The sequence below is a fragment of the Haliotis rubra genome, unplaced genomic scaffold, assembly GCF_003918875.1.
Source record: "Haliotis rubra isolate DU_JTF1 unplaced genomic scaffold, ASM391887v1 Scf998, whole genome shotgun sequence".
Classification (NCBI taxonomy): Eukaryota; Metazoa; Mollusca; class Gastropoda; order Lepetellida; family Haliotidae; genus Haliotis; species Haliotis rubra.
The window spans coordinates 144,694-168,430 of NW_025767743.1; the positions used below are offsets into that span (position 1 = coordinate 144,694).

Sequence of the window (23,737 nt, forward strand, 5' to 3'; positions counted from 1 at the left end):
GTCACATGTCATGCATCATGTCACATGTCATGCATCATGTCATCGCACATCATGTCACGTCATGTTGCACATTGTCACACGTCATGTCATGCATCATGTCATATGTCATGTCACACGTCATGGCATGCATCATGTCACATGTCATGTTGCACATGATGTCACATGTCATGTCACCCATCTGAATGTCATGCAGGGTCAGTATGTAACGAGTTAGTTTACAGAACATTCCGCCATCACCTTTGAATACAGTTATGAGTGGAGGTGTAGTAAAGGGGTATACCACAAATCCACTCGCACAATTATATGGATTACACAACAATTTGACTACAGTTAAGGAAATTTATTTATACTATATACTAATAATAGTATTAATAGTAAACAAAATACTGGTTTACAAGTGTACATTATGTAGAGGACATTCGATCAACAATAATTATGGGCAAAGCAATATGGCTTGTGAATCATAGTCACCTCATTTCCAAGTCTGTGGCCATCATGATTTGGTAAGACTTCCACCCGAATCCCCCCTTAAATCAAATCATTTTAGAAGATCCACATCATGGACTGGCAATGTCCAAGTATACAAGACCAGCTCAACACTGAGCTTCTGCAACAATCATTCAAGTTTATAATGCTTTGTCTATAAGCTGGTCACAAAGCAACTGGCCTGAATCCATCAAGTCCCAAGCTGTACATTCAGTTATGTAACAATCCGTGCCCTCAAGTGAATGCCCCTCACCTCAAGCACCTCAATTCCATGTGATGTTTCAATTTTAATTGCATAAAAAAAGCTTACTCTTATTCATGTGGTTTTGAGAAAAACTGTCCCAAAATACTTGTCAGTCAGTGGATCATTTGAATCTTGGATGAAAATTCAATGTCTGCTGATGGTTTAGCGAATGATGTCTGGTGAGGGGTGAGAAATTCTTGTGAATTTTAATTTCTATGTGACTACTTGCCTGGGATGTAAAGGTACAGATGTAGTAACAAACGATGAGACGAAGCAGAGCAATGCCGAGTCATATTCTTGCAACTATTCCTCTTTATCCCATTAAGGTACTGTCCTTAGGCTCATGCTGTTGATCACTGGATTGTCTGGTCCAGACTCGATTATTTACAGACCGCCGCCATATAGCTGGAATATTGCTGAGTGCGGCGTAAAACTAAACTCACTCACACACTGTCCTTAGGCCTTTATCATTCTTGGAGCACATCAAAATACATGCACTCAAGTCTCACAAAACATACACCCTTATGTATATACTGTTATCAGTTTGCATGAACATTTTAAGTAAACAACACTTTTCAGCTTCCACACACACACAACCAGGGTACACATAAAGCTTAAGGCTCTTGCAGTTTAAAACAGCAGTGTTGTGTAACATGTACTTGTGTATTGGTTGAAGTACAATAAGATATACTTGTACTGCATGGATACCAAAGAATGAACACTGATTTTATCAGATATCAGCTTGAACAGTACCCTAACTTAGATCACCTCTTGGGATTTCAAGTGTTCCAGATAAACAGTACAAGTTTAACATCAGTGTAATGTTTGCTGGATCATTTTTTGGCAAGTGATCTTCGATGTGGGTTAGTTCTAGTGAAGAGCTACTCGTCAGTCTGGCTGATAATTGTAGTTATTTGGAACACTGGGGTTTGAAACAATACATAGGGTAAGAAAATGTTAAAGATACTTTGAAGAAATACAGACATGAGAAAATAGTTAAAACCTTTCTAGTGGTCATCGCATGTCTTAGAGGCACAATGAATGACAAAAACTTGAAGAACATGCAGTGATCAATAATTTGTTCAAAAAGAGCTTGACTTGATAAGTCCATGAAGATATGTGTAAAACACTAGGGAAGAGGCTGCTCCTTTCTATGAGTGAGTGAGTGAGTTTAGTTTTACGCCACACTCAGCAATATTACAACTATATGGCGGCGGTCTGTAAATAATCGAGTCTGGACCAGACAATCCAGTGATCAACAGCTCATGAGCATCAATCTGCGCAATTGGGAACCGCCTTTCTATGAGATCATTAAGAAGTGGGCAGCAGAGTAAAAATGAAGCAGAGAGGCTTGAAGATGACCCCTGTCACATCAGTGAGGTGAGGTGAGATGAAATGGGGTTTAACGTCGTGCTTGAGAATATTTCGGTCATATGATGACATGCATGAGTGTGTATGTGTATGTGCGGCTGCATGTACTAGCCCAGATTGGGTCTGGTTTTATAGTGCTAGCCCACTGAGATACCATGCCGCAGTGAAGCATGAATACCCCACTCAGACACATTATACTGACTCCGAGCCGACCAGTCCTTGTTGTACCCATTAATGCCGAGCGCCAGGCAGGGACCAACAAGTACCATATTTTAACGTCTTTTGGTATGACGCGGTCGGGGATCGAACCCGCGATCTTCCGCTCTCCGGGTGGACGCTCTAACCACACCGGAGGCGGTCTGTCACATCAGTGACGACAGAATATGGCGATGACCAACCAGTATATGACTGAATGTCATGTTGCTAGTTCCGTACACATTTCCCATTAGAGAGTACATTCCATTATCACAGACAGGCAAGGAAGAAGTATTTGCTCATTGGGTTCTAAAGCTTTTGACTTTTTATCGAAATTGAACCAGTGGCATACCTCGTCATTATCTCTGTTTGACGCTGATCAAGAAAGGTTTTTGGCAATGATTCTTAACTAGATGAAACCTTTGTCTACCACTGAGTACAAACAACAATTTCAAACCGTGGAAGCACAGGATATCACCACAACAAAAGAAAACAAAGATGGTCCCATCATCTGCCAAGGTTATGACCTTCATGTTCTTGGATGCAGAGGCCGTCATCGTGCTGAACAATCACAATAAACGGAGCATATTTTGATGATGCATGTTTGAGGCAATTACAGGATGAAATAAAGAGATGTGGGAAGCTGAGAAAATGAGTGCACTTCCATCACCACAATGCCTTACTACGTAAATCATCAGCCCAAGGCTACAATCCACATGTGCGGCCGTGATCTCTTTCAGTTTGTTTATTCTGATGGAGCTCTGTGAGAATTCCACCTGTTATCCAAAATGGCATCATAGCAGCCGTTGAGAACGTTTTGGACAGTCAAGACGTAAACTTAAACAAAACTGGGATAAATCCCTCCATCTTTGGACAAAGTAAATTAATCTGGTAGCGTATAATGTTGAACGATATATTATTTTAATGTCTTCAGGTCAAGTTTACCAAGGTGAGGCTCCACACCTATCAATCACCATATCACGATGCATTGATGTATGTTATAACCTTCTTATTGTGTTCTCTTCTAAAATTATAGCAGGCTCAAAATGGACACCGTTGCCAGATTGAACTTTGGTACCAACTTGGTCAGCATCATTTCAGTTTTCTCTGAATATTGAGTTGTGAAAATAATGATAAATGAACAGAGCACATCCTCATCCTCACATAAGAAAGATAATTTGGATCAAAACCTATTTTGTTACAGGTAGCAGCTACTTATGAAGCACTGAAAGAAAATCATCAACCATCCCATCTGAGGCCCAGGAACCTGGTACGACAGATACACCATAGTTGAAGCAGATTTCATTGTAATAGGGTACCAGTCAGGGGTCTGTGCTCAATTGGTACACCAAATTTTCCAACATATCTTGATCCTTTTTTTCACCATAATCTCCCTCTGGATGAAGTGCTTCGATCTATGTCCTCTGGTATCCTTCCAATGTCAGCCATGCTTGAAATCAAGCTATCTATGTTCCCTATCTCATTTCACAATATTTTTTCCACCAAACACGAAAACGAATGTCGCACAAAAAGTCAAGTTATCAAAAGCTTTCATTTCAAGCTGACATGGTTATGATGGAAAAGAAATGACACATCCACTGATAGTTATAACAGTTAGTTTTTACAATTAGTGAATGAAAGGTTGAGCAGGAGGAATCATTTTGAGCACTTGGCATTGTACAAAATCTACTGTCAAAACGATAGAAATATATTCTATTCAAGGTGTGTCATTACATGTGTGAACAAGAAGAATATTTTGACCCATCTTTAAAATCAGTTCACCAACAACTTCATCTTGATGCAACAGAGTTACCTGATGATACAAGAACAGTTTCCACTCTTGGCAAACCAGGCTGAAGTTCTGAGTAATGCTTTGGCAGGCCTGACAATTCTGTCCAACAAAATTAAAAATATTCCAAAATTGACATCTTGTGTATAAACAACATGGTTATTGCTGTGCAGATTTACAGAGCAAATGACAACTGGACATCAAAATATAATTTCCTGATTTTTAATGTTTCTAATTAAGGAGCTCAAATGTTGTACTACAACACAGGTGTCTGTGAGCCAGGGTATGTCAAACATTCCTTCCAGTAACTTGATCACAACTTTGACTGCGAGTCACCATTTTGTTTGAACCAGATGCAGATAATATAATAGATGAATCTAATTGGTCCAAAGGTGGGAAATAAGACATACAACTAATAGCCACTGGTGGCCCTTACTACCATAACATTTACGCCAACGTCGTCAAAAGTGGAAACGTTTATAATTAGTTATCTCCCTTCCCTCAGTAAGATTCCATGAACTTGACAATAGGTAATTTTTAGCTTGCTTCCTTCCTTTACATTGAGACTGATAATTGATAACGTTAAATTCAACGTTTGAATCACTTAGTTTACTTAATAACTCATACTGTGTATTAGAGTCATTATTGTTTTTCCAAGTTCCTTTTGCGTAGGGGCGGTGGGGTAGCCTCGTGGTTAAAGCGTTGGCTCGTCACGCCGAAGACCCGGGTTCGAATCCCCACATGGGTACAATCTGTGAAGCCCATTTCTGGTGTCCCCCGCTGTGATGTTGCTAGAATATTGCTAAAAGCGGTGTAAAACCAAACTCAGTCAGTCAGTCCTTTTGTGTAATAGCATTATCAGTGGTTTGAAACCATACCTAATCGCATAATCTCATGTTGATAATAATGGAGCACGCTTCAGGAACCAGGTCACCCTCATATGAAGAATTTCAAACCCTGCTTTTCAAGTCAAAGCAGAACCATTGATGAAGCAGCATCATGCAAAACCAATGTTTACAGTGTTAACCTGATTAAAATCAGGGTGCCGTTGTACAAAACAACCTTAGCGCTAAGACTACCTTAAGTCTATGTTAAAGTATGGGAGTTACGGTCACCTTAGCGCTAAGATTGCTTTGTACAATGACACCCTGATTAAAAACAGGGGAGATTCTTGTTTAGTTTACACGCAAACCAATAGATGTAGGATATCTGCAAGTCTACCAGACTTATTCAACTCTTTCTTTGATTTTACATCAGCTAAAGTCAGAACAAAAAACCCCGTCGGCATTGTGTAATTAATACACTAATTCACCAAATTTATACTTAACAGTGGAAATAACAAAAACACATTATGCGATCACTATTTTCTCATAAAATACCTTAAATCTCATGAATGTTTTTAAATTAAATTTTAATTTTTTTCCAATTTTAGTCACAAGAAAATAATTTTCATAATTAATGTACATTTTTTATTTCTAATATACAGCAATTTCCTTCAATGACATCTCGCAATCAGTTTGAAAAGTAGCGACACCAATACTGACCCTTAACACCCCTGGGGTCAGCTGGCATTGATGGCCAGTAGATATTTCTCAGCTCCTCATATGAGAAGTATGTATACTCAACAAAAAAAGTTAAGGAATTATCAATATTTGAGTATCTAAGGGTTCATATTATGATCCATATAATACTTAAATATTGAATATTGGGGTGGCCCTGAACTTTTTTAGTTGAGTATATTTGACACAAGTCGTCCATGTTGTCTAGTCAATAAGGCGGAAATAAGACTTGTTATTACATAGATGTATTTCTTGTGGAAACCATGGGAACACTTACAATGTTGTAGAAAACACAGAAATAAATATTGAAAGAACAAATTTTGTTTGTATTTTATTGACGGAACAATGTTTCAGAGGTTGATATCACAATCAGTCATTTTGTTCCTTGAGTCACAGAGAGAACTTGCTTCAAGGGAAGAGCTTAACATGTCTGTTACAACCTTCTATCAAACCATACAATCATATATACTATCCATCAAAAGTTTAGACTCACTAGTGTAAATGTAGCCGCTTACTTCAGTCAACTGTTCTAAACTAGATTTTGCGAAAATATTCCATACTGTTTAAAGATACCGTTTACGCATGAACTGATGTATTGTAAAACATATTCGTAACATTGAACATATTTTTGTCATGAGTTCAATAAATGATAAAACACAGTGAAAACTGACGAATTCTAACCAAAACGCAGCTGTTCACATGCACGATATTTGCACATGCTTTTCAGCAATTTGATGCATGATCCTTGTGCAATTCATCTGCATAAGGTTTTCAGTTGGTTCCCCCAAGATAGTGCAGAAATTAATCTCCGATGTAACCATGTATAGACACTGAGACCCCGGATATCCGGACGCATTCGTTTTTACATAAATCATCCGGATAACTGAATAGCCGGATATCTGGATTTCTACTATCATGGCTTACCGTATACTACCATCTATATGCCGAATTTTGAGGATAAAAAAAGCAGTGTGTAGAAGGGGGTCGTCTTATCTTCATGAGTTATGCTTTCGTCAAATTTTTTACCAGGGGTAAGAAAACAACATCGCATCACTTCGCGTGAACAAACAACAGAAGACAACTTTGTCAGTAAAGACGTCAAATTTGCAATTAACATCACTAGACAAGATTATTTACCTTTTAAGTTCTAAGTTGTTTTTGTCTTGTGTCAAAACACGTGGGACAATCGCGCTTCACTTCACACGGTCAGCGGAAGATCAAAGCTTCGTGCGGATAAGTGAGTCAAATTTGTGTTGATTTAACCGGTTGGTTTGTAAAATTTACCGTCCGGGAACGGAAACCGCATATCCGTTATAGACAGTCACTTTTATAACGTAAGAGATTGTTTTTTTTATGAAATTTGACCGGAAGGCGAGGTTTCCGGATATTTGGGGTCCGGGTATCTGGGATCTCACTGTATACAAATATATAATGAGTGCTTTAAGTGAGTCTAAACTTTTGATGGGTAGTATACAAGTCACTGATCAAACAACTAATACAACAGTATAGGGATTTATACTGACACTTTAACAGCCATTGCAGACATGGCCTCAGCAAAAGTATCGACAAAAGACATAGTGGTCTCACTTGCAATGTATATCTATATTTATGATCATGATTATATGTGTTGGAATAAATAGATTCTTCAATAATCATGGTAATCACAGTAATTTGTCTATCAAGGTTGGGGTGGGTACAATATGCATTGGTATTCTCAAACACACACATGAATATGCAAGACACAAATACACTGTAATGACTGTTTATTCAAAACTGGATAATGGATAACTTTTGGTGAGGAGCATATTTTAAGTTTTGAGAAGGTAGTCCAATAATTAATATCATTGATAACCAGGATAGCATGGTGGTTGTCCGATTAGTTGATATAATCGAAGATTGGTCGCAATGACTAAACGACCAAGCATTCGATCATGTTTTCTAATAATCGAACACAAACAATATTGGAACACTTGTTTGCATTTTTCACAAGGTTGGTTTTGTCTGTTACATTTCATAAGCACCACAAGCTTGTTCCTTGTCATGACTGAATTTATCTTAAAAACTCCAGGACATTTATGTTCCTAACATACTAGTCATCTTTTAAGATGTGAAATTTGTAATGCATTTTGTGCAATTTGCAGAAAAACCGAACGAACTACATGTTTTTCTATATTTTTTGTGCATCAACAAACATAACCAAGAGAATTTGATAAATTACGCTAACCAATTATTTTCGATGGCTGATCGGTTGTAATGAACCAATCATCAATTGTGAGATTTTAACCAATTCCCAACATTTGTTAGCATACGACAAATGTAATACCTAAACAATTTATTCATGTTAATACATACTTGTTCCATCTTGAAGGAAATAATAACTACAGACAAAGCAGGCTTTGAAAACTTGCTGATATCTTCAAAAATCCATTCAAAATCCAAACTTAGTAAACTTAGGCTCAGTATTATTCGTTCCACTGCTATACTAAGTCTCACAAACCCAAGTAGAAGGTCATGTCAGCAAACCTTTGCGCGACCTATAACCGTCCAATCAAATGCGAGACGGCCGAACGGATTTAACCAATCAGACAACGACTACTTGTTAGGGTTCAGCGGGACTTACAAAACGGTTTTTGAATTGTCTCTTCCCTGGTCGCTGACACTGATCTATCAACAAACAAAATCTGCATAAAACACAGATATTTGACTTGCAGTATATACACTTATGGGTTTCTGATGACATGGTTACTATTCAGAACAATATAATTTAATCATAAACATGAAAAGAGAAAATATCTCACCCTTTTTCAGGTCGTTTCATGTTAAGAGATTTTTTCAGAGCAATCAAAACATTTCGGGGGTTTTAAAAAGAAATATCGATTTAGTACTAGTTTTTAGTTAGGACTTTAACCTTTAACCTAGTTAACCTTTAACCTTCTAGCGCTTCACAGGCAGCTTGGGTTATCCAGGGTAATAATAATCAGATTGTTTGGGCGCATCGAGCATGCATTGTGCATGGAGAAATGCGCATAATAAATGGACTATTATCATTATTAATATTATTATTAAGATAACATGACATGACCTTCCATGATTGGATTGTGACATATTCCTCAAGCGATTCAAAAATCGACAGTCAGTAACTCCCATACTTTAACATAGACAGAACTGTCAGTTTACATCGATGAGGTGACACTTTACCACATTGATGAGGTGACCCTTTACCACTCGGCCACCCCACCGCCCCTCTGCTGATTTAATGAGATTGGGATGTCAGCATACAGTTTAGAAAAAAAAATGTACTTTTATGGCACTGGCAAGAACCAAAATTGAAATAAGTCTGTGTAACAGTAGTCTCAAAGAAAACCAAGAACCAATGTGCAGTGTACCCATTCCTGTCTGAACACCATGCACAATCCAACAAAATCAGCCATATTAATAATATCTCTGAGAATCTCTCTCATTCCAAGAATCTTTCTCATTCCAAGAATCTCTGTCATTCCGAGAATTTCTCTGATTCCAGGAATTTCTTTCATTCCAAGATTCTCTCTCATTTCCATAATCTCTCCCATGCCAAGAATCTCTGTCATTCCGATGACCTCTCCGATAATCCTTGGAATATTTTGTCTTGGACAGTTTCTTCATTTTGGTCATATATTTGGAAAGGCCTTCATCTTTGACATGCAAGGGCCTAGATATCCTAATGTCAAACTCAATGTCATGTTTGTCTTCGATGTGTGTTATCAGTGTTTCCATGGCATCTTTGATGGCGCCATCTATGTCACCATATTCCTCGTTTGTGAAATCGTCCCACACGTATTCGCCTGCTTCCTCGTCCTCAGGTGGACAGTCTATTCCGATGGCAAGACTGGTCATTTCCTGAAACACAACAACCGTGAAAACAAACAACCAAACAAACAACCAAAAGACAGTGAGATGCATCTCGTTCTGGATACTCTCAAAGGCATGAAATGATAGGTATTCAGCAATACACTTGTCAAATTATACCTATTACAATATTTTTGTGTAAAAATATCAAGGCTCGTATATAGGTGGACATAGGTGGATCCAGAGGGGAGGTGCAGGGGTGCGCACACCCCCTTTTGTCCTGAAAGATTATTAAATGACCATTAAAACTCTCGGGAAAATGAAGTGTGCACCCCCACTTTCTCGAGGGTGTGCACCCCTCCTTTCTCAAAAAGCTGTACCCGTCCCTGGTGGAACACTAAAAAACATAAAGCCTTTTCAAGGCATCCATCTGCAATGTTCAAGGATTCTTTAGTTGGGTTATTAGCTTTAGTTTGTCAAATATAGTTTAAATACAACAAACAATAATTTAGTCATCAGTGAGTGAGTGAGTTTGGTTTTACGCCGCTTTTAGCATTACTCCAGCAACATCACGGCAGGGGAAACCAGAAATGAGCTTCACACATTGTACCCAGTGGGGAATCGAACCCAGGTCTTCGGCGTGACGAGCCAACGCTTTACCCACTAGGCTACCCCGCCCCCTTTAGACATCAGACGAAAAACTAGTAGTATGAACAAAACTATTTTAAAGCAGATATATTTCACAACCAACAAACATAAATTATTAATGCAGGCTATTGCAAATGTCTTCCAGTGAATGTCAATGATTATCACTACCTGTTATTATCTGAACATCCGTTCATGTCTTACTTATGTGAAAATACTTCTGGATTTCAAAATTAAAACACAATACTTACATCTGATTTGAGTGTCTCCATCGTGGATGCCACGCCACTGTGGCTGAAACATCAACACATTCCCTATAATAATAATAATACACATTCATAAAGCGCAGCAATTCACAAATATGATGTGCTTTGTGTACTAGCTGAGAGTTCATCGCTGGAACTTGTAGTCTTTTAAGTCTCGAGATTGTAAATCTTTCGATCGTAAATTACAATCGTGATCTTCTGCGCGAAAGTTAGAAATAATGAGTTTACATTATTATGTAATGCCGAGAAGACCTTACTTCTGCCTTCTCGGCAACCCTGACGGTGAAAATCAAGGGGAGACTCTGGGAAGGTATTGCAGAGACGTGAGTGACTTATCAATAATTTCTGTTTGTTTACATAATATATAATGTGACTTGCGCTGCCAAAATTAATAACTACAACAAACGCTGCCATCTTGTTCATACACAACAATCGATCGTAAGTAAGTCACAGACAGTCATAAGCAACTTAAGGAAGTGATTTTAACTTTCAACTAATGAACTATTGTAACTTACAATCGCTTTGAGGAACGGTGGAGTGCTTGTAAGTTAAAGTTACAATTTGATTGTAGTGGTTTACAGGGCCCTGTTCAAACAAGTACAGTCATCCCTCGCAATAATGCTCTTCGTGATACCGTGGTTTCAGGTAAACCATGGGGTAATCTGTGACTCCCATAACAAGGCGATTATAATCTTCATGTCATCGGTAATAGCAGATCACCAAATCCGCTGTTGTGCTCAAGTTAATGGTGTTAGAAACTACCGAAATTCAGTGAGGATCACGATAAATAAGTTTCCATTTTACACATCCTCATATTAAGGGTTTTCAGATGCTTTAGAAACATTCGTGGGGTTCATTATTAATTACACGAACAGCGGAACATCGTACTAACTTATAAAAGACAACTCTATCATAAAGACATAACAATGTTTGCTGTGATGCAACACACCGCATTATAGGGTGAGCAAACACTGCCATCCGAAAACGTATGATGTCAGAAAACAAATGACAAAACAATTTTGTATGTCTTTAGTTCTGTTCTAACTATGTGATCAGTGAATGATGACCCTTTGTACTGTATTTCAGTTATATCACAGTCTGGTATCTAAACATAAATCTTTGGTAATTAAGAAAACTGCTCTTCACTATTGACAAATAGGATTAGTCATCAAATTGTACAATGTGTCTCCTGTTCTTATATTCTATTGACCATTTTGACCACTGACTAGCCTCTTACCTGTCTATGTCCACTTTGGAGATGTCAAACTCCCCTTTGGCCATATCTGGCAGTGCATGTACCAAATACACATTCTCCGCTTTCACGTCAAAGAAGCGAGCTGGAACAGCAGAATTTTCATAGATTGTAAGAGTTGAAAATACACACTGAGTCACACATGATAAGTTATTATAACATTCCTCCAATCTTTGATGGTATATCATCATCATCATCATCATCATCTTGTCTGCTCAAAACTGGATTATTTACAGAGTACCACCAAAAATGCTTCAATATTGCTGAGTGCGGCTTTTAACAACAAGCATGCAGCAGCAGCAGCATTATGATCCTCCTCCACTTGATAGATACTAGTATCAGCTCAAAAGCAGAATAGTATTCCCCAACCCGTGTACGCTTTCTAATTATCTGAACTCCCTGGGGAGTATATGCCCAAGCTGCCAAGTGTGACGCTAGAAAGTTCTAACATCAACCTAACATATCAAGTATCCAATCCCTGCTTGAGGTACTAAGTCACTTGCCCAAGGTGACAATACAAGTCTTGGCACCTATATGGGTGAAGGTATGTATTCATGTTTCCATGATTTGGTCATCTACTGGTAGTGGTGTCGTGTGGTATTGTGCATAGCGCTCAGGTCACAATCAGTTGAAGTTAAGCAACGTTGAGCGTGGAGAGTCCTTGGATGGGTGACCGTGTGTGACAGCTTGACTCCTGAGAGTTTCTAGGACTTCAGTCCTGCCCCACAACAAAGCACATGTGATACATGTGGTCTCACCTTAGGCAAGTGAGTTTGCTCAAAATTGCCTCTGTTCACCCAGCAGAAAATGGGTACCCGGTGAAATAAGTTGTGAGACTATTAACCTTCTAGCGTCTAACAGGCAGCTTGGGTTATCCGGGGTAATAATGATCAGATTGTGCGCTTTGAGCAGGATATCTAGCCTGGAAAAGGCACATTATAAATATTCTCATTATTATTATAAATATTCTCATTATTATAAATATTCTCATTACTGGTGCTTGAGGCCGTTGTTTTGAGAGCACATGGTGACTGTACAGTAGTGTTGGGAATTGGTTAAAATCCCATAATTGATGATTGGTTCATTACAACCGATCAATCATCGAAAATAATTGGCTAGCGTCATTTATGAAATTTACCTGGTTATTTTCGTTTGCGCAAAAACAAAAAGAAAAAAAATGTACTTCTTTGATTTTTATGTTGCAAATAGCACATCTTTAAAAGATGACTAGTATGTTAGAAACATTAATTTCTTGGAGTCTTTAAGATAAACTCAATCATGACTTGGAACGAGCTTGTAGTGCTTATGAAATGTAACAGACAAAACCAAACTTGTGAAATATCTTGTTAATGCAAAAAGTTTTCCTGAATTGTTTGTGTTTGATTATGAGAAAACATGGTCGATTGCTTGGTCGTTTAGTCACTGCGACCAATCTTTGATTATTTCAATTAATCGGATCCCCACTACTGTACAGTACACTAGTGACAACACTACAATAACACTATTTTTGGTTCACAGGCTGAATAAAATCTTATCAGAAGCAGGATAGTGTGTACGCACATAGAGTGAGTTAGTTTAGTTTTTACACTGCTTTTAGCAATATTCCAGCAATATCACGGCGGGGGACACCAGAAATGGGCTTCACACATTGTACCCATGTGGGGTATCGAACCCAGATCTTCGATGTGACGAGCAAATGCCTTAACCACTAGGCTACCCCGCCACCCCCTACAGACCTAGAGCTTGCTACCATGCTGCTTTAGACCACTTCCCCAGTCCACCTTAAACATACCCTACCACAACCATCATAACATGGTTTCATAGTTTCATTTCGGAGATGATGTTGCTGTCTTCTTTTTTTACTTTCACAATTCAAGAACAGAGGTTTGTCTACACCATACCACCTGGTTAACCAAATGGATATCGAGACAAACCAAAATGTTCCAAGTAACTATGGTAACAAGTGTCTTCTGTAGTCAAAAACTCACTTGATTTTACTACACTTGCTCCATTGATATTCACTGGCAACCGTGGTTTGAGAAGATGCAACTCTGTGTAGTTGCCAATGTGCGCTGAAGCAGTGAATCCGGCTGTGTTGTTGAACATGTGTGCCGTCCATCGCAGTCGCATCTTCTTCGCCAGAACATTCACAAACTGCATTCCAACACTGTAACGACTTGACTGCATTTCTGGGTTGCCCAGACCAACAATCTGAAAAAAATGATTCTGTGTCATAGCGAGTGGTCTTTGGATTAATTGGGTGATTGATATTAGGAGATCATATCACACTGTCTGGATAGGAAGCAACCATCCAGTCACCATGGTCACCAAGCCTTACCACCTGATACAATAATTTCATCAATCTTTACTGTTTGTATTCGATACAGCTACATTTTATATCCAGAATCCCAATGTTTTTCCAGCATCTGATAAAACAGTTACAGGTTCCATAAACATTTCGAAAAATCCAGAAATATCGCTTTTTTCTGATAAATGAATTTTGAACTTTGACCTTCAGGATCACGGAAAAAATCTCTCGGTTACAAAGTCAACTGTTCCGATTACCAACAGAGAGTGATGTGTTGGCGCCTACATTGCAGTACTTCAGTAGCTTACAAAAAGACAGAAACATTAGCATTAGGTAGACACAAATAATACTAATACCACCAACATTAACGCATTTTTGTCAATGTCATTTCAGAGATGGTCCAGCTACCGACCGGTGCATGCATGAATGTTGAATAATGCCTATAATGAACCGCTCCCGACAAAATTTTATATTCCATATCTATAAATCTCCTACACATTGTTGTAATTCAGAACAAATTCAAAAGAAAGGGTTACCAGAAATTTGTTTGTGAGCGATCTTGTCTCTCCAACTTCTGCCTCCGAGTCGGATTCGGACTCGTCATCTCGAGATGTCAACTGCGGATTACTGGTGCTGGTACAGAATCTGGCTGCAACAACCCGGTTAAGACTTCGTCGGATGCACGACCTCTTCGCCAAAATACGGGTTTCAACTGTAAAAGACCTGATTACGCCAGAAATACAAGAACTTAGAACAACTGTAAGATTCATGATGAAACGATCACCATGTGCATTTAAGACCCAACACGAATGCAACAGAAATTCTAATTGGACCGCACGGAATTCTTTATTTGTAACACGTTTTCTGATTGGTCAATCCTGTTATGGAAATAGAAAAGATCGAAATCCCCAAATCTAAAAATAAATTGCGTACGTGAACTTCCTGTGGCTATAAATAACAAGCAGCATGGCGTCGGGAGTCTTGGCAGGAAGATTAGCTATCGTGACTGGTATCTGGAAATTTTGGAACATTTTAGTTCTATTTTTATTCTAAAGTTGTTTTCTAAAGCTACAAAAGTTTATGCATCCGTATTTATGAATGCTTCCGACATTATCATGAATTTATCGTCGAAAACATTTCCTGTGTTATCAGCATTGGGTGTCGTCTGTTTTTCGACTCAAATGACATTGGCCGTCTTTGACCTCCACCCGATTTGATCGAATGAGGCGTGTCAGCGTGTCAAGTGTCCTCTGATCTCAGCGTTTTCCTTCACGACAGTGTTATCAAACAGTGTTGCAAACTTGAGACCAAACGTCACTGTGTGTTTTGAGTGTTTTGAAAACTTCTTTTAAACCCCACAAAATAAAAAAAAGTGATGTTGATATTATCGACCAGAAAACTCTTTTTACGTCTTTTCACATAGATTGAGCTCAGACCATGTCAAATATATTCCAGTTTTAGTCTCAGTAGTAGCTTTAAGTGCATGTTACCCTGAAATACAGTATCAGCATACGTTCTAAGGAAGTGAGTGACGTATCAATGTGTTATTACATATCATCAGCTCCTTGGTTGGCAACAGTCCCATCAAGAGCAATGACAGCTATTATCAATGATAATAGTTTTGTTTGTTCTGCGCTTTTTCAGCTTGGTCGTTTGTGCTCTAATGTTCAACTAGTTTGTGTGGGTTTGATCAATTTCAGTCTGTGAAAATCTCAAGTGTTTATGTTGACCCATAAAAAACTTTGCATCAAAACTCCATTGTCAGGTATTCCTTTGTTTCCATGGTTACAGGAGGTGGAAGCGGCATAGGTAAAGCAATATGCCAGGTGTTTGCTCGAGAAGGGGCTATACTGGCGGTGGTGGACATCGACAAGTCCAATGCTGAGGCAACTGTGTCAGGGCTTCCACAAGGCAGTGAGTAGCTCATGTTACAAGGATTGTACATGGTTTTCCAGACATCTTGGTATTCAGCCAATAGTAGCAGATAACTTCCTGTCATTGTAACACCCAACAGTATATCATTCCATCAGCATCAGCAGTGTAGGAAAGATGTAGAAGATCTAGCCTGTCCACAGGACTGGCAGGTCAAATTTTTTACCAGTCCTGCCAAAATCTAGCCTGTCCTCCAAATATAAATAAAACACCTTCGGCAGTAAATATTCAAAAAGGTTATAATCATTATATATATGTCATTGGTTTGCTAAAATTGACCCGACATGAGGATGGACTAGATATTTTTTTAACCCGTCCTCCACAAAATTCATCCGTCTCGGACGTTGGGACGGGCTATCTTTCCTACACTGGCATCAGTAAAAGACCCCTATCTGTATGGCATCACCATCTCCAAATATCCCAACCAGTAAAATATCTGTCAGTAAAATGTCCCCATCAGTAAAACATTTCCATCAGTAAAATATCTCACTGAGTAAAATATCCCCATCAGTAAAATATTCCATTGAATAAAATGTCCCCATCAGTAACATATCCCACTGAGTAAAACATCCCCCATCAATAAAATTTCTCACTGAGTAAAATGTCCCCATCAGTAAAATATCCCACTGAGTAAAACATCCCCATCAGTAAAATATCCCACTGAGTAAAACATCCCCATCAGTAAAATATCTGTCAGTAAAACATCCCCATCTGTAAAATATCTGTCAGTAAAACATCCCCATCTGTAAAATATCTGTCAGTAAAACATCCCCATCTGTAAAATATCTCTGAGTAAAACATCCCCATCAGTAAAATATCCCACTGAGTAAAACATCCCCATCAGTAAAATATCCCACTGAGTAAAACATCCCCATCTGTAAAATATCTGTCAGTAAAACATCCCCATCTGTAAAATATCTGTCAGTAAAACATCCCCATCTGTAAAATATCTGTCAGTAAAACATCCCCATCAGTAAAATATCTGTCAGTAAAACATCCCCATCTGTAAAATATCTGTCAGTAAAACATTCCCATCGACAACCGACAACCCTCTATCAGTGAATGTAGAGCACTGTAAGTGGACACTTTCACTGGTAAAACCTATTTGTGATCAATACAAAACAGACTCTGAGTATCTGTCAAACAAAACATTGTCAAACCAAGCAGGTTAGTTTGTGTTTCTGTTTCATAAACCATATATATGCTACATCTGTTATCAGGCTCATGTTTACTGATTGTCTGAAAACAGAACTAGCAGGGTTGGTGTTGTATTGTTGCTCTGAATGCTTTTACTGATAGCATTTTCTTGTCTGCATATATATTATTCTTAATGAGGAATTGAGCAGTTTGTGTAATGTGTAGTTATTATTGTTGCCATACTCTAGGGTTGTTATGATTTACTTGCATATTCAGTGAATATGGACCTTATTAACACGGTCAACCTGAACAAAACATGTCAAAGAATTAATTTTTTTATTGTTTCATTGAATATAGGGAATAATACATCAGCTACTGACCGCCTCCGTGGTGTAGTTGTTAGAGCGTCCGCCCGGAGTGCGGAAGGTCGCGGGTTCGATCCCCGACCGCGTCATACCAAAAGACGTTAAAATATGGTACTTGTTGGTCCCTGCTTCGGCATTAATGGGTACAATAAGGACTGGTCAGCTTGGAGTCAGTATAATGTGTCTGAGTGGGGTATTCATGCTTCACTGCGGCATGGTATCTCAGTGGGCTAGCGCTATAAAACCAGCTTCAGTATGGGCTAGTACAAGCAGCCGCACATACACATACACATGCATGCACGTCGTCATATGAGCGAAATATTCTCAAGCACAACGTTAAACCTAATTCCACCACCACCACCACCACATCCACTACTGACCTGTTATGGTATTCATTTCCCATTGTTCATCATAACTATTATATTTGCCTTATAGTTGATTCGTTGAAGCCCTTCATATACACTACTGACCTGAGAATTGACCCGTATTATCATGTATGAGTGCTGCCCACTGGCACTTGCCAATATAGCGAAGGGGTCCCAGGTTGTCTGCGATCAAGTGTAGTGCGATGGGTGAAGCAAGGTGCAAGGCATGTGCAGCTACGCGAGGAATCAATTTCAACGTCATGCAATGCATGTGCACTAGCCTACATCTGCTCCATCTTGAATATAGTTGCAATTGGTTTGACCTTTCACAAAGTTCCTTGTCTCTTCCAGACCAGAAGCACCAGGCCTTTACCGCCGACATTGCCTCCTCTGCAGATGTTAACGCCATGATGGCACAAATCAAGAACCAGTTTTCGGTGCTGCCATCAGTGGCTGTAAACTCTGCTGGAATAACACGAGACAACTTCCTCATGAAAATGGATGAGAAAAATTTCGACAAGGTCATAGATGTCAATTTGAAGGTTTGTAGATGAATTTGGAATCAAAATATTTTTTGATTTTAAAGAAAGCCAAAAATGAAGAAAAGTTAAAAAATCATTCAATTTAGTCTTGGTTTGAATGAGAATGCTGAAAGTAGTGTTGTAATCAGGTTATGTTTGTGTGTGAGTCGAATCTGTTAGAATTTACTGTGGAATGTCAACATCTCAAAACAAGTGAGTTGTGTGGTAAGGGTTACTCTGTGACTGTCATGTTTCTTTTCTCCCTCCCCCTCCCCCCACAGCTGTTTCTTGGACAGTTTATGATGCTTATTTCTCCCTCACCAGGGCATGATGGAGGGAAGGTGGCAATGGTTCTATCATGGTGAACCAGCATCGGCAAGGTCGGCAGATGCATGATGGAGGGGAAGGTGGACAATGGTTCTATCATCAATATATCCAGCATCGTTGGCAAGGTAACCATGGCATGGCTTCTGTTAAAGATGGGTAATATTGGGTGAAGGCTAGATGTATTTCCTCATGCTTCTGTTAAAGATGGGTAATATTGGGTGAAGTCTAGATGTATATCCCATGTTTCTGTAAAAGATGGGTAATACTTGGTGAAGCCTACAGTCCGTTTGAGTCAGAAACGGACCGATGAATTACAAATTTTATCATTGTACAAAATTGCCACATAAATATAAATAGTACATATGTTTATCATTTACTAATACCCAACAGATTTCTTATATTTGAAAATTTTCGGACTCCACCAAAAAAGTTCTTTAAGAAACAAAGTTGTTATCTGTCAGCGGGCGGGGTGAAACCGCAGAAAGCGGAACAGCCAGTCATGGCGGGGACATCTCAAAATCTATTCCGGGAGACCAGTCGGTTCCTCGCCTGTCGAGTGTCATAGTCCGACTGAAAGGGATGACAAGTGGTGCCACAGTTGCCTGTTGTAAGCCATCCGGAGACCAGTAACCTTGTTCAATGACGTTAGCTACCTTGTTGACACAGTTTTGCCAAGTTTCAGTCGCGTGATTTTGTTAAGGATTCCTTAACCAAAACCTCTCCGCCACGTAATCTAAAAGTTGTGTTTGATCTGGCAACATCTCCTTTGACAATACCCCATATCATTTCAATGGGCTTAAGGTCACAGTGATAGGGTGGAAGTCGCAGAATATCGTGACCCTTACTTTTATGTAACTGTCAACTTTGTAGAAAGGTTCACCTTTGTGGGTTTTTATGATCTCATATAGCTGAGCTTCGTTGCCTTTGAAGGCCGTGGGATCTGAAATTTGTCGAGCCATGATATCATATCACCTTTTCGACTGTTAGATGTCGGGCTTTACTGTCGGGTCCTGCGCTGTTGTATGGGGCATTGTCCATTACGATAAAAGACTTCTCTGGTAGAGCTGGTACCAACTTGTTTTTAACCCAATCGAGGGAAAACCGCACCATTCATCTCGGAATGGTAGTCTCTGTTATCTGTGGACTTTGCCCTGAATACCAAGTCGCAGCCTGGGAGAAAGCCTTTGCTGGAGCAACCAGCATGGAGAATGATTAGTCTCTCTCCTTTCCCTAGAGGCAGCTTTAATCGTGACCCCTTATCACCCCATCGGGTACCCACTGACTGCTGGCAGTGTGCGCGAGGCATTGACCCAGGTCTCGTCCCAAGTACACTGGCTCGAACCCTTCCTCGCTTCTTCTTTATAACCCTGAGAAAATTATTTCTCAGCTTAACGATATCAGGCGTTCACAGAGTACTGACCTATTCTCCCCGAAATTTTCTTATAACGATACCCAAAAAGAGTGTAAGAGTAAGCCAGAGTGTGTACTTTGATACTCTGAGGTTGTGTTCTTGCTTCAAATGCTTTTTTAAAATTTTCAGCGACATGTATTTGTTTTCAGAATAGAGCTTGTTGATAGACTGCGTTACAAGGTTCTTTTGAAAGTTGTCCAAATGTTTTAATTTGTGTGATTTTGACACGACCCCTACCTGCTTTGCATCACCCTCACAATGTTTGTGTTCCAGAACATTTGTCAGTACCCTTGCTGATACACCTAAAGCTTTTGCTGCCCGCTCACGGAATTTATTAATGGCATAAAATGGTTTGCCCCTTTCGGCTTCAGCACGGAAAAAATCATACCCTTTAATCATCAACTGTTTCATGTCAGCATTCAACTTCATTTTTCATCAGGCATGTGTATCCCATGCATGAGGAGATAGTGGCTGTTCCGTTTCTGCAGTTACTCCCCCGCGACAGATAACAACTTTTATGCGTTTTTCAATGATGATAGTTTCTTAAAGAACTTTTTGGTGGAGTCCAGAAAATTTTCAAATATAAGAAAGTTGTTGAGTATTTGTAATGATAAACATGTAAACTATTTATATTTATGTGGCAATTTTGTACAATGATAAAATTTGCAATTCATCGGTCCGTTTCTGACCCCAAACAGACTGTAGATGTATATCCCCTACTTCTGTTAAAGATGGGTAATATTGGTTGAAGTCTAGATGTATATCCCCTGATTCTGTTAAAGATGGGTAATATTGGGTGAAGTCTAGATGTATATCCCCTGCTTCTGTTAAAGATGGGTAATATTGGGTGAAGCCAAGATGTGTATCCCCTGCGTCTGTTAAAGATGGGTAATATTGGGTGAAGCCAAGATGTGTATCCCCTGCTTCTGTTAAAGATGGGTAATATTGGGTGAAGTCTAGATGTATATCCCCTGCGTCTGTTTCAGATGGGTAATATCGGACAGGGCAACTATGCAGCATCCAAGGCAGGTGTTGTTGGACTAACAAAATCTGCTGCAAGAGAATTTGCAAGGTCTGAAACTGGTTGAATTTTATAGAATTGATTATTCATGAATCATGAATCATGACAAATTACACTCAAGTTCACTCATCACGTCAAAGACTTCGGTTCGATGCCCCACATGGGCACAATGTGTGAAGCCCATATCTGGTGTCCCCGCTGTGATATTGCTGGAATATTGCCAAAAGCGACATAAAACTGATACTGAATAGTACTTGACACTGATACTTGAACATAATCCTGTTTTATCTGAATGCATCTTGATTAGGTTACACATGTAATCATGGTTTGAACAGGTTCAACATTCGAGTGAATGCTGTCCTCCCTGGCTTCATCAATACTCCCATGACGGCAGCAGTCCCAGAACACCTGCTGCAGAGGGCCATGTTCCTAGTTCCCATGATGAAGATGGGGAAGTCAGAGGGTGTGTTTAGATTGTGTTGTGTGTCAGTCAGCAGGGTTTCATCCACATCACATAATCATGGAAATAATATAATTATCCAGAGCCGCGATTTAGCTGGAATATTGTGTTAAACAACAACCAATGGTAAGTGGTTGATACCATGACCACCTATTCATGCCACTGATTCCATGCAGTCAGCCAGGGCATACATCACAGTAGTCGCATCTTGTGACCAGGGTTTGCACAGCCTTGAATTTCGAGGTCTGTCTTGATAGTCTTCAATTCCAAGGTCTGTCTTGACAAGGCCTTCAATTCCGAAGTCTGACTTGACAATGCCTTCAATTCCAAGGTTTGTCTTGACAAGGCGTTCAATTCCAAAATCTGTCTTGACAAGGCCTTCAATTCCTAGGCCTGTCTTGACAAGGCCTTCAATTCTCAGGTTTGTCTTGACAAGGCCTTCAATTCCCAGGGTTTGTCTTGACAAGGCCTTCAATTCCAAGGTTTGTCTGGACAAGGCCTTCAACTCCCAAGCCTGTCTGGACAAGGCCTTCAATTCCCAGGCCTGTCTTGACAAGGCCTTCAATTCCCAGGTTTGTCTTGACAAGGCCTTCAATTCCCCGGTCTGTCTTGACAAGGCCTTCAATTCCCAGGTTTGTCTTGACAAAGCCTTCAATTCCCAAGCCTGTCTGGACAAGGCCTTCAATTCCCAAGCCTGTCTGCACAAGGCCTTCAATTCCCAGGTCTGTCTTGACAAGGCCTTCAATTATTATTCAGCTAGAAGGATATGGTGCTCTGAACCTGGTTGTCATTCTTTCACCATCAAATCAGGCCATGGATAGCCAGATTCTATGACAAGTAATGAGAATGGTTTTGCAAGCAATGAAGAAAATTGCTGACATTTTGTGTTGTTACAGACGTAGCTGACGCTTGTGTGTTCCTGGCCAGTGACAGAAGCAAGTACATCACAGGGACAAGTCTGGAGGTCGCAGGTACGTTGTCCTTTAGGCACACTTCACCTGCACTAATTTAAGAACTATTAACCTTTCACAGATCTTTTGTTAATATTCATGTTTTTGGTGAAATTATGCCTCTGTTTATCCAGCAGTGAATGGGTACCCGGTAGGATGAGGTTTTAATGTGACCCTAAACCTTCTAGTGTCTTACAGGCAGTTTGGTTGTCTATTCCCCAAGGAGCTGAGAAAGAATCATGTACACGCTCATCCATTGTCGGGGTAATGACAGTGTCAGAATTGTCAGGGTAATGACAGTGTCAGCATTGTCGGGGTAATGACAGTGTCAGCATTGTCGGGGTAATGACAGTGTCAGCATTGTCGGGGTAATGACAGTGTCAGCATTGTCGGGGTAATGACAGCGTCAGCATTGTCGGGGTAATGACAGCATCAGCATTGTCGGGGTAATGACAGCGTGAGCATTGTCGGGGTAATGACAGTGTCAGCATTGTCAGGGTAATGACAGTGTCAGCATTGTCGGGGTAATGACAGTGTCAGCACTTCAAACTTGGACTGTAGCACATTACAAATCTAACCTTTGTATGACCAAGTAACGAGTCTCCTCAGGAAGCTTCAGTGTTGCTCAGGATCGGGTGGTCAGGCTCACTGACTTGGTTGACACATGTCATCAGTTCCCAATTGCGCAGATCGATGCTCATGCTGTTGATCACTGGATTGTCTGGTCCAGACTCAATTATTTACAGACTGCCGCCATATAGCTGGAATATTGCTGAGTGTGGCCTAAAACTAAACTCACTCACTCAGAGTGTTGCTGATAATCTATTTGTGTTGCTACATTTCATTTGTAGCTCTAGCAAGCTACTGTCATCCACAATGGAGAGCCCATCTGTCTAAGTGCAGTGCAGAGTGGCATACCTTTGTCATGCCAGAAACCTCTTATGGGTTTGAATCCCAAATTTGTCCTGGTCATGTTTCAAGGTTTGTCTGCACCAAACTTATGTTTCCTGGTAAATATCTAGAGCCTGCATGACTTCGAGTTTGGCGCCCATGCTGTGTGACATAACTGAAATGCTATTCAAAACATTGTTGACAATCTTATTCTCTGTTGCAGGCGGCCTTGGCATATAAACGATGAGGAGCCAGCCCTGTCCTATTCTGTGATACGGAGAGTTCCTTCCATAGCTTATATAGTTTTGATTGACTAAATAACAGCTTTTCTATGATGCCAACCGCTCAGTATACCTGCAGTGATTTCACAGCAGGTTCCATGTGATCAGTGTCCATTTGGAATAGGGGATGTTCTAT

At 39.8% G+C, this 23,737-nt stretch overlaps 2 protein-coding genes across 2 annotated transcripts; one reads left to right on the plus strand and one right to left on the minus strand.

Moving 5' to 3' along the window:
• Window positions 1–588: 588 nt before the first annotated feature.
• On the minus strand, window positions 589–14,733 carry LOC124265839 (probable peptidyl-tRNA hydrolase). Its single transcript, XM_046700685.1, has 6 exons — window positions 14,477–14,733; window positions 13,621–13,843; window positions 11,618–11,717; window positions 10,366–10,408; window positions 8,843–9,520; window positions 589–599 (listed from the first exon to the last, which is right to left on the minus strand). The coding sequence occupies exons 1-5, from the start codon at window positions 14,708–14,710 to the stop codon at window positions 9,077–9,079; spliced, it is 1,044 nt and encodes a 347-aa protein (XP_046556641.1). The 5' UTR covers window positions 14,711–14,733; the 3' UTR covers window positions 589–599; window positions 8,843–9,076.
• A 163-nt stretch (window positions 14,734–14,896) lies between these two features.
• LOC124265840 (estradiol 17-beta-dehydrogenase 8-like) lies at window positions 14,897–23,733 on the plus strand. The gene is made up of 8 exons (XM_046700686.1): window positions 14,897–14,949; window positions 15,732–15,854; window positions 18,091–18,281; window positions 18,641–18,712; window positions 20,985–21,070; window positions 21,355–21,482; window positions 22,376–22,450; window positions 23,544–23,733. Exons 1-8 carry the CDS (start codon window positions 14,907–14,909, stop codon window positions 23,558–23,560), a joined length of 735 nt encoding a protein of 244 aa, XP_046556642.1. The 5' UTR covers window positions 14,897–14,906; the 3' UTR covers window positions 23,561–23,733.
• Window positions 23,734–23,737: the final 4 nt, after the last annotated feature.

Coding starts and splice junctions, on each gene's coding strand:
- LOC124265840 (XM_046700686.1), top strand. CDS start 14,907: ATGGCGTCGGGAGTCTTGGCAGGAAGATTAGCTATCGTGACTG. Junction 18,282..18,640: donor TCATAGATGTCAATTTGAAG/GTTTGTAGATGA, acceptor AGCATCGGCAAG/GTCGGCAGATGCATGATGGA. Junction 21,071..21,354: donor GCTGCAAGAGAATTTGCAAG/GTCTGAAACTGG, acceptor TGGTTTGAACAG/GTTCAACATTCGAGTGAATG.
- LOC124265839 (XM_046700685.1), bottom strand. CDS start 14,710: ATGAATCTTACAGTTGTTCTAAGTTCTTGTATTTCTGGCGTAATCAGG. Junction 11,718..13,620: donor AGCAAGTGTAGTAAAATCAA/GTGAGTTTTTGA, acceptor CTGCTGTTCCAG/CTCGCTTCTTTGACGTGAAA. Junction 10,409..11,617: donor TCCAAAGTGGACATAGACAG/GTAAGAGGCTAG, acceptor TTGATGTTTCAG/CCACAGTGGCGTGGCATCCA.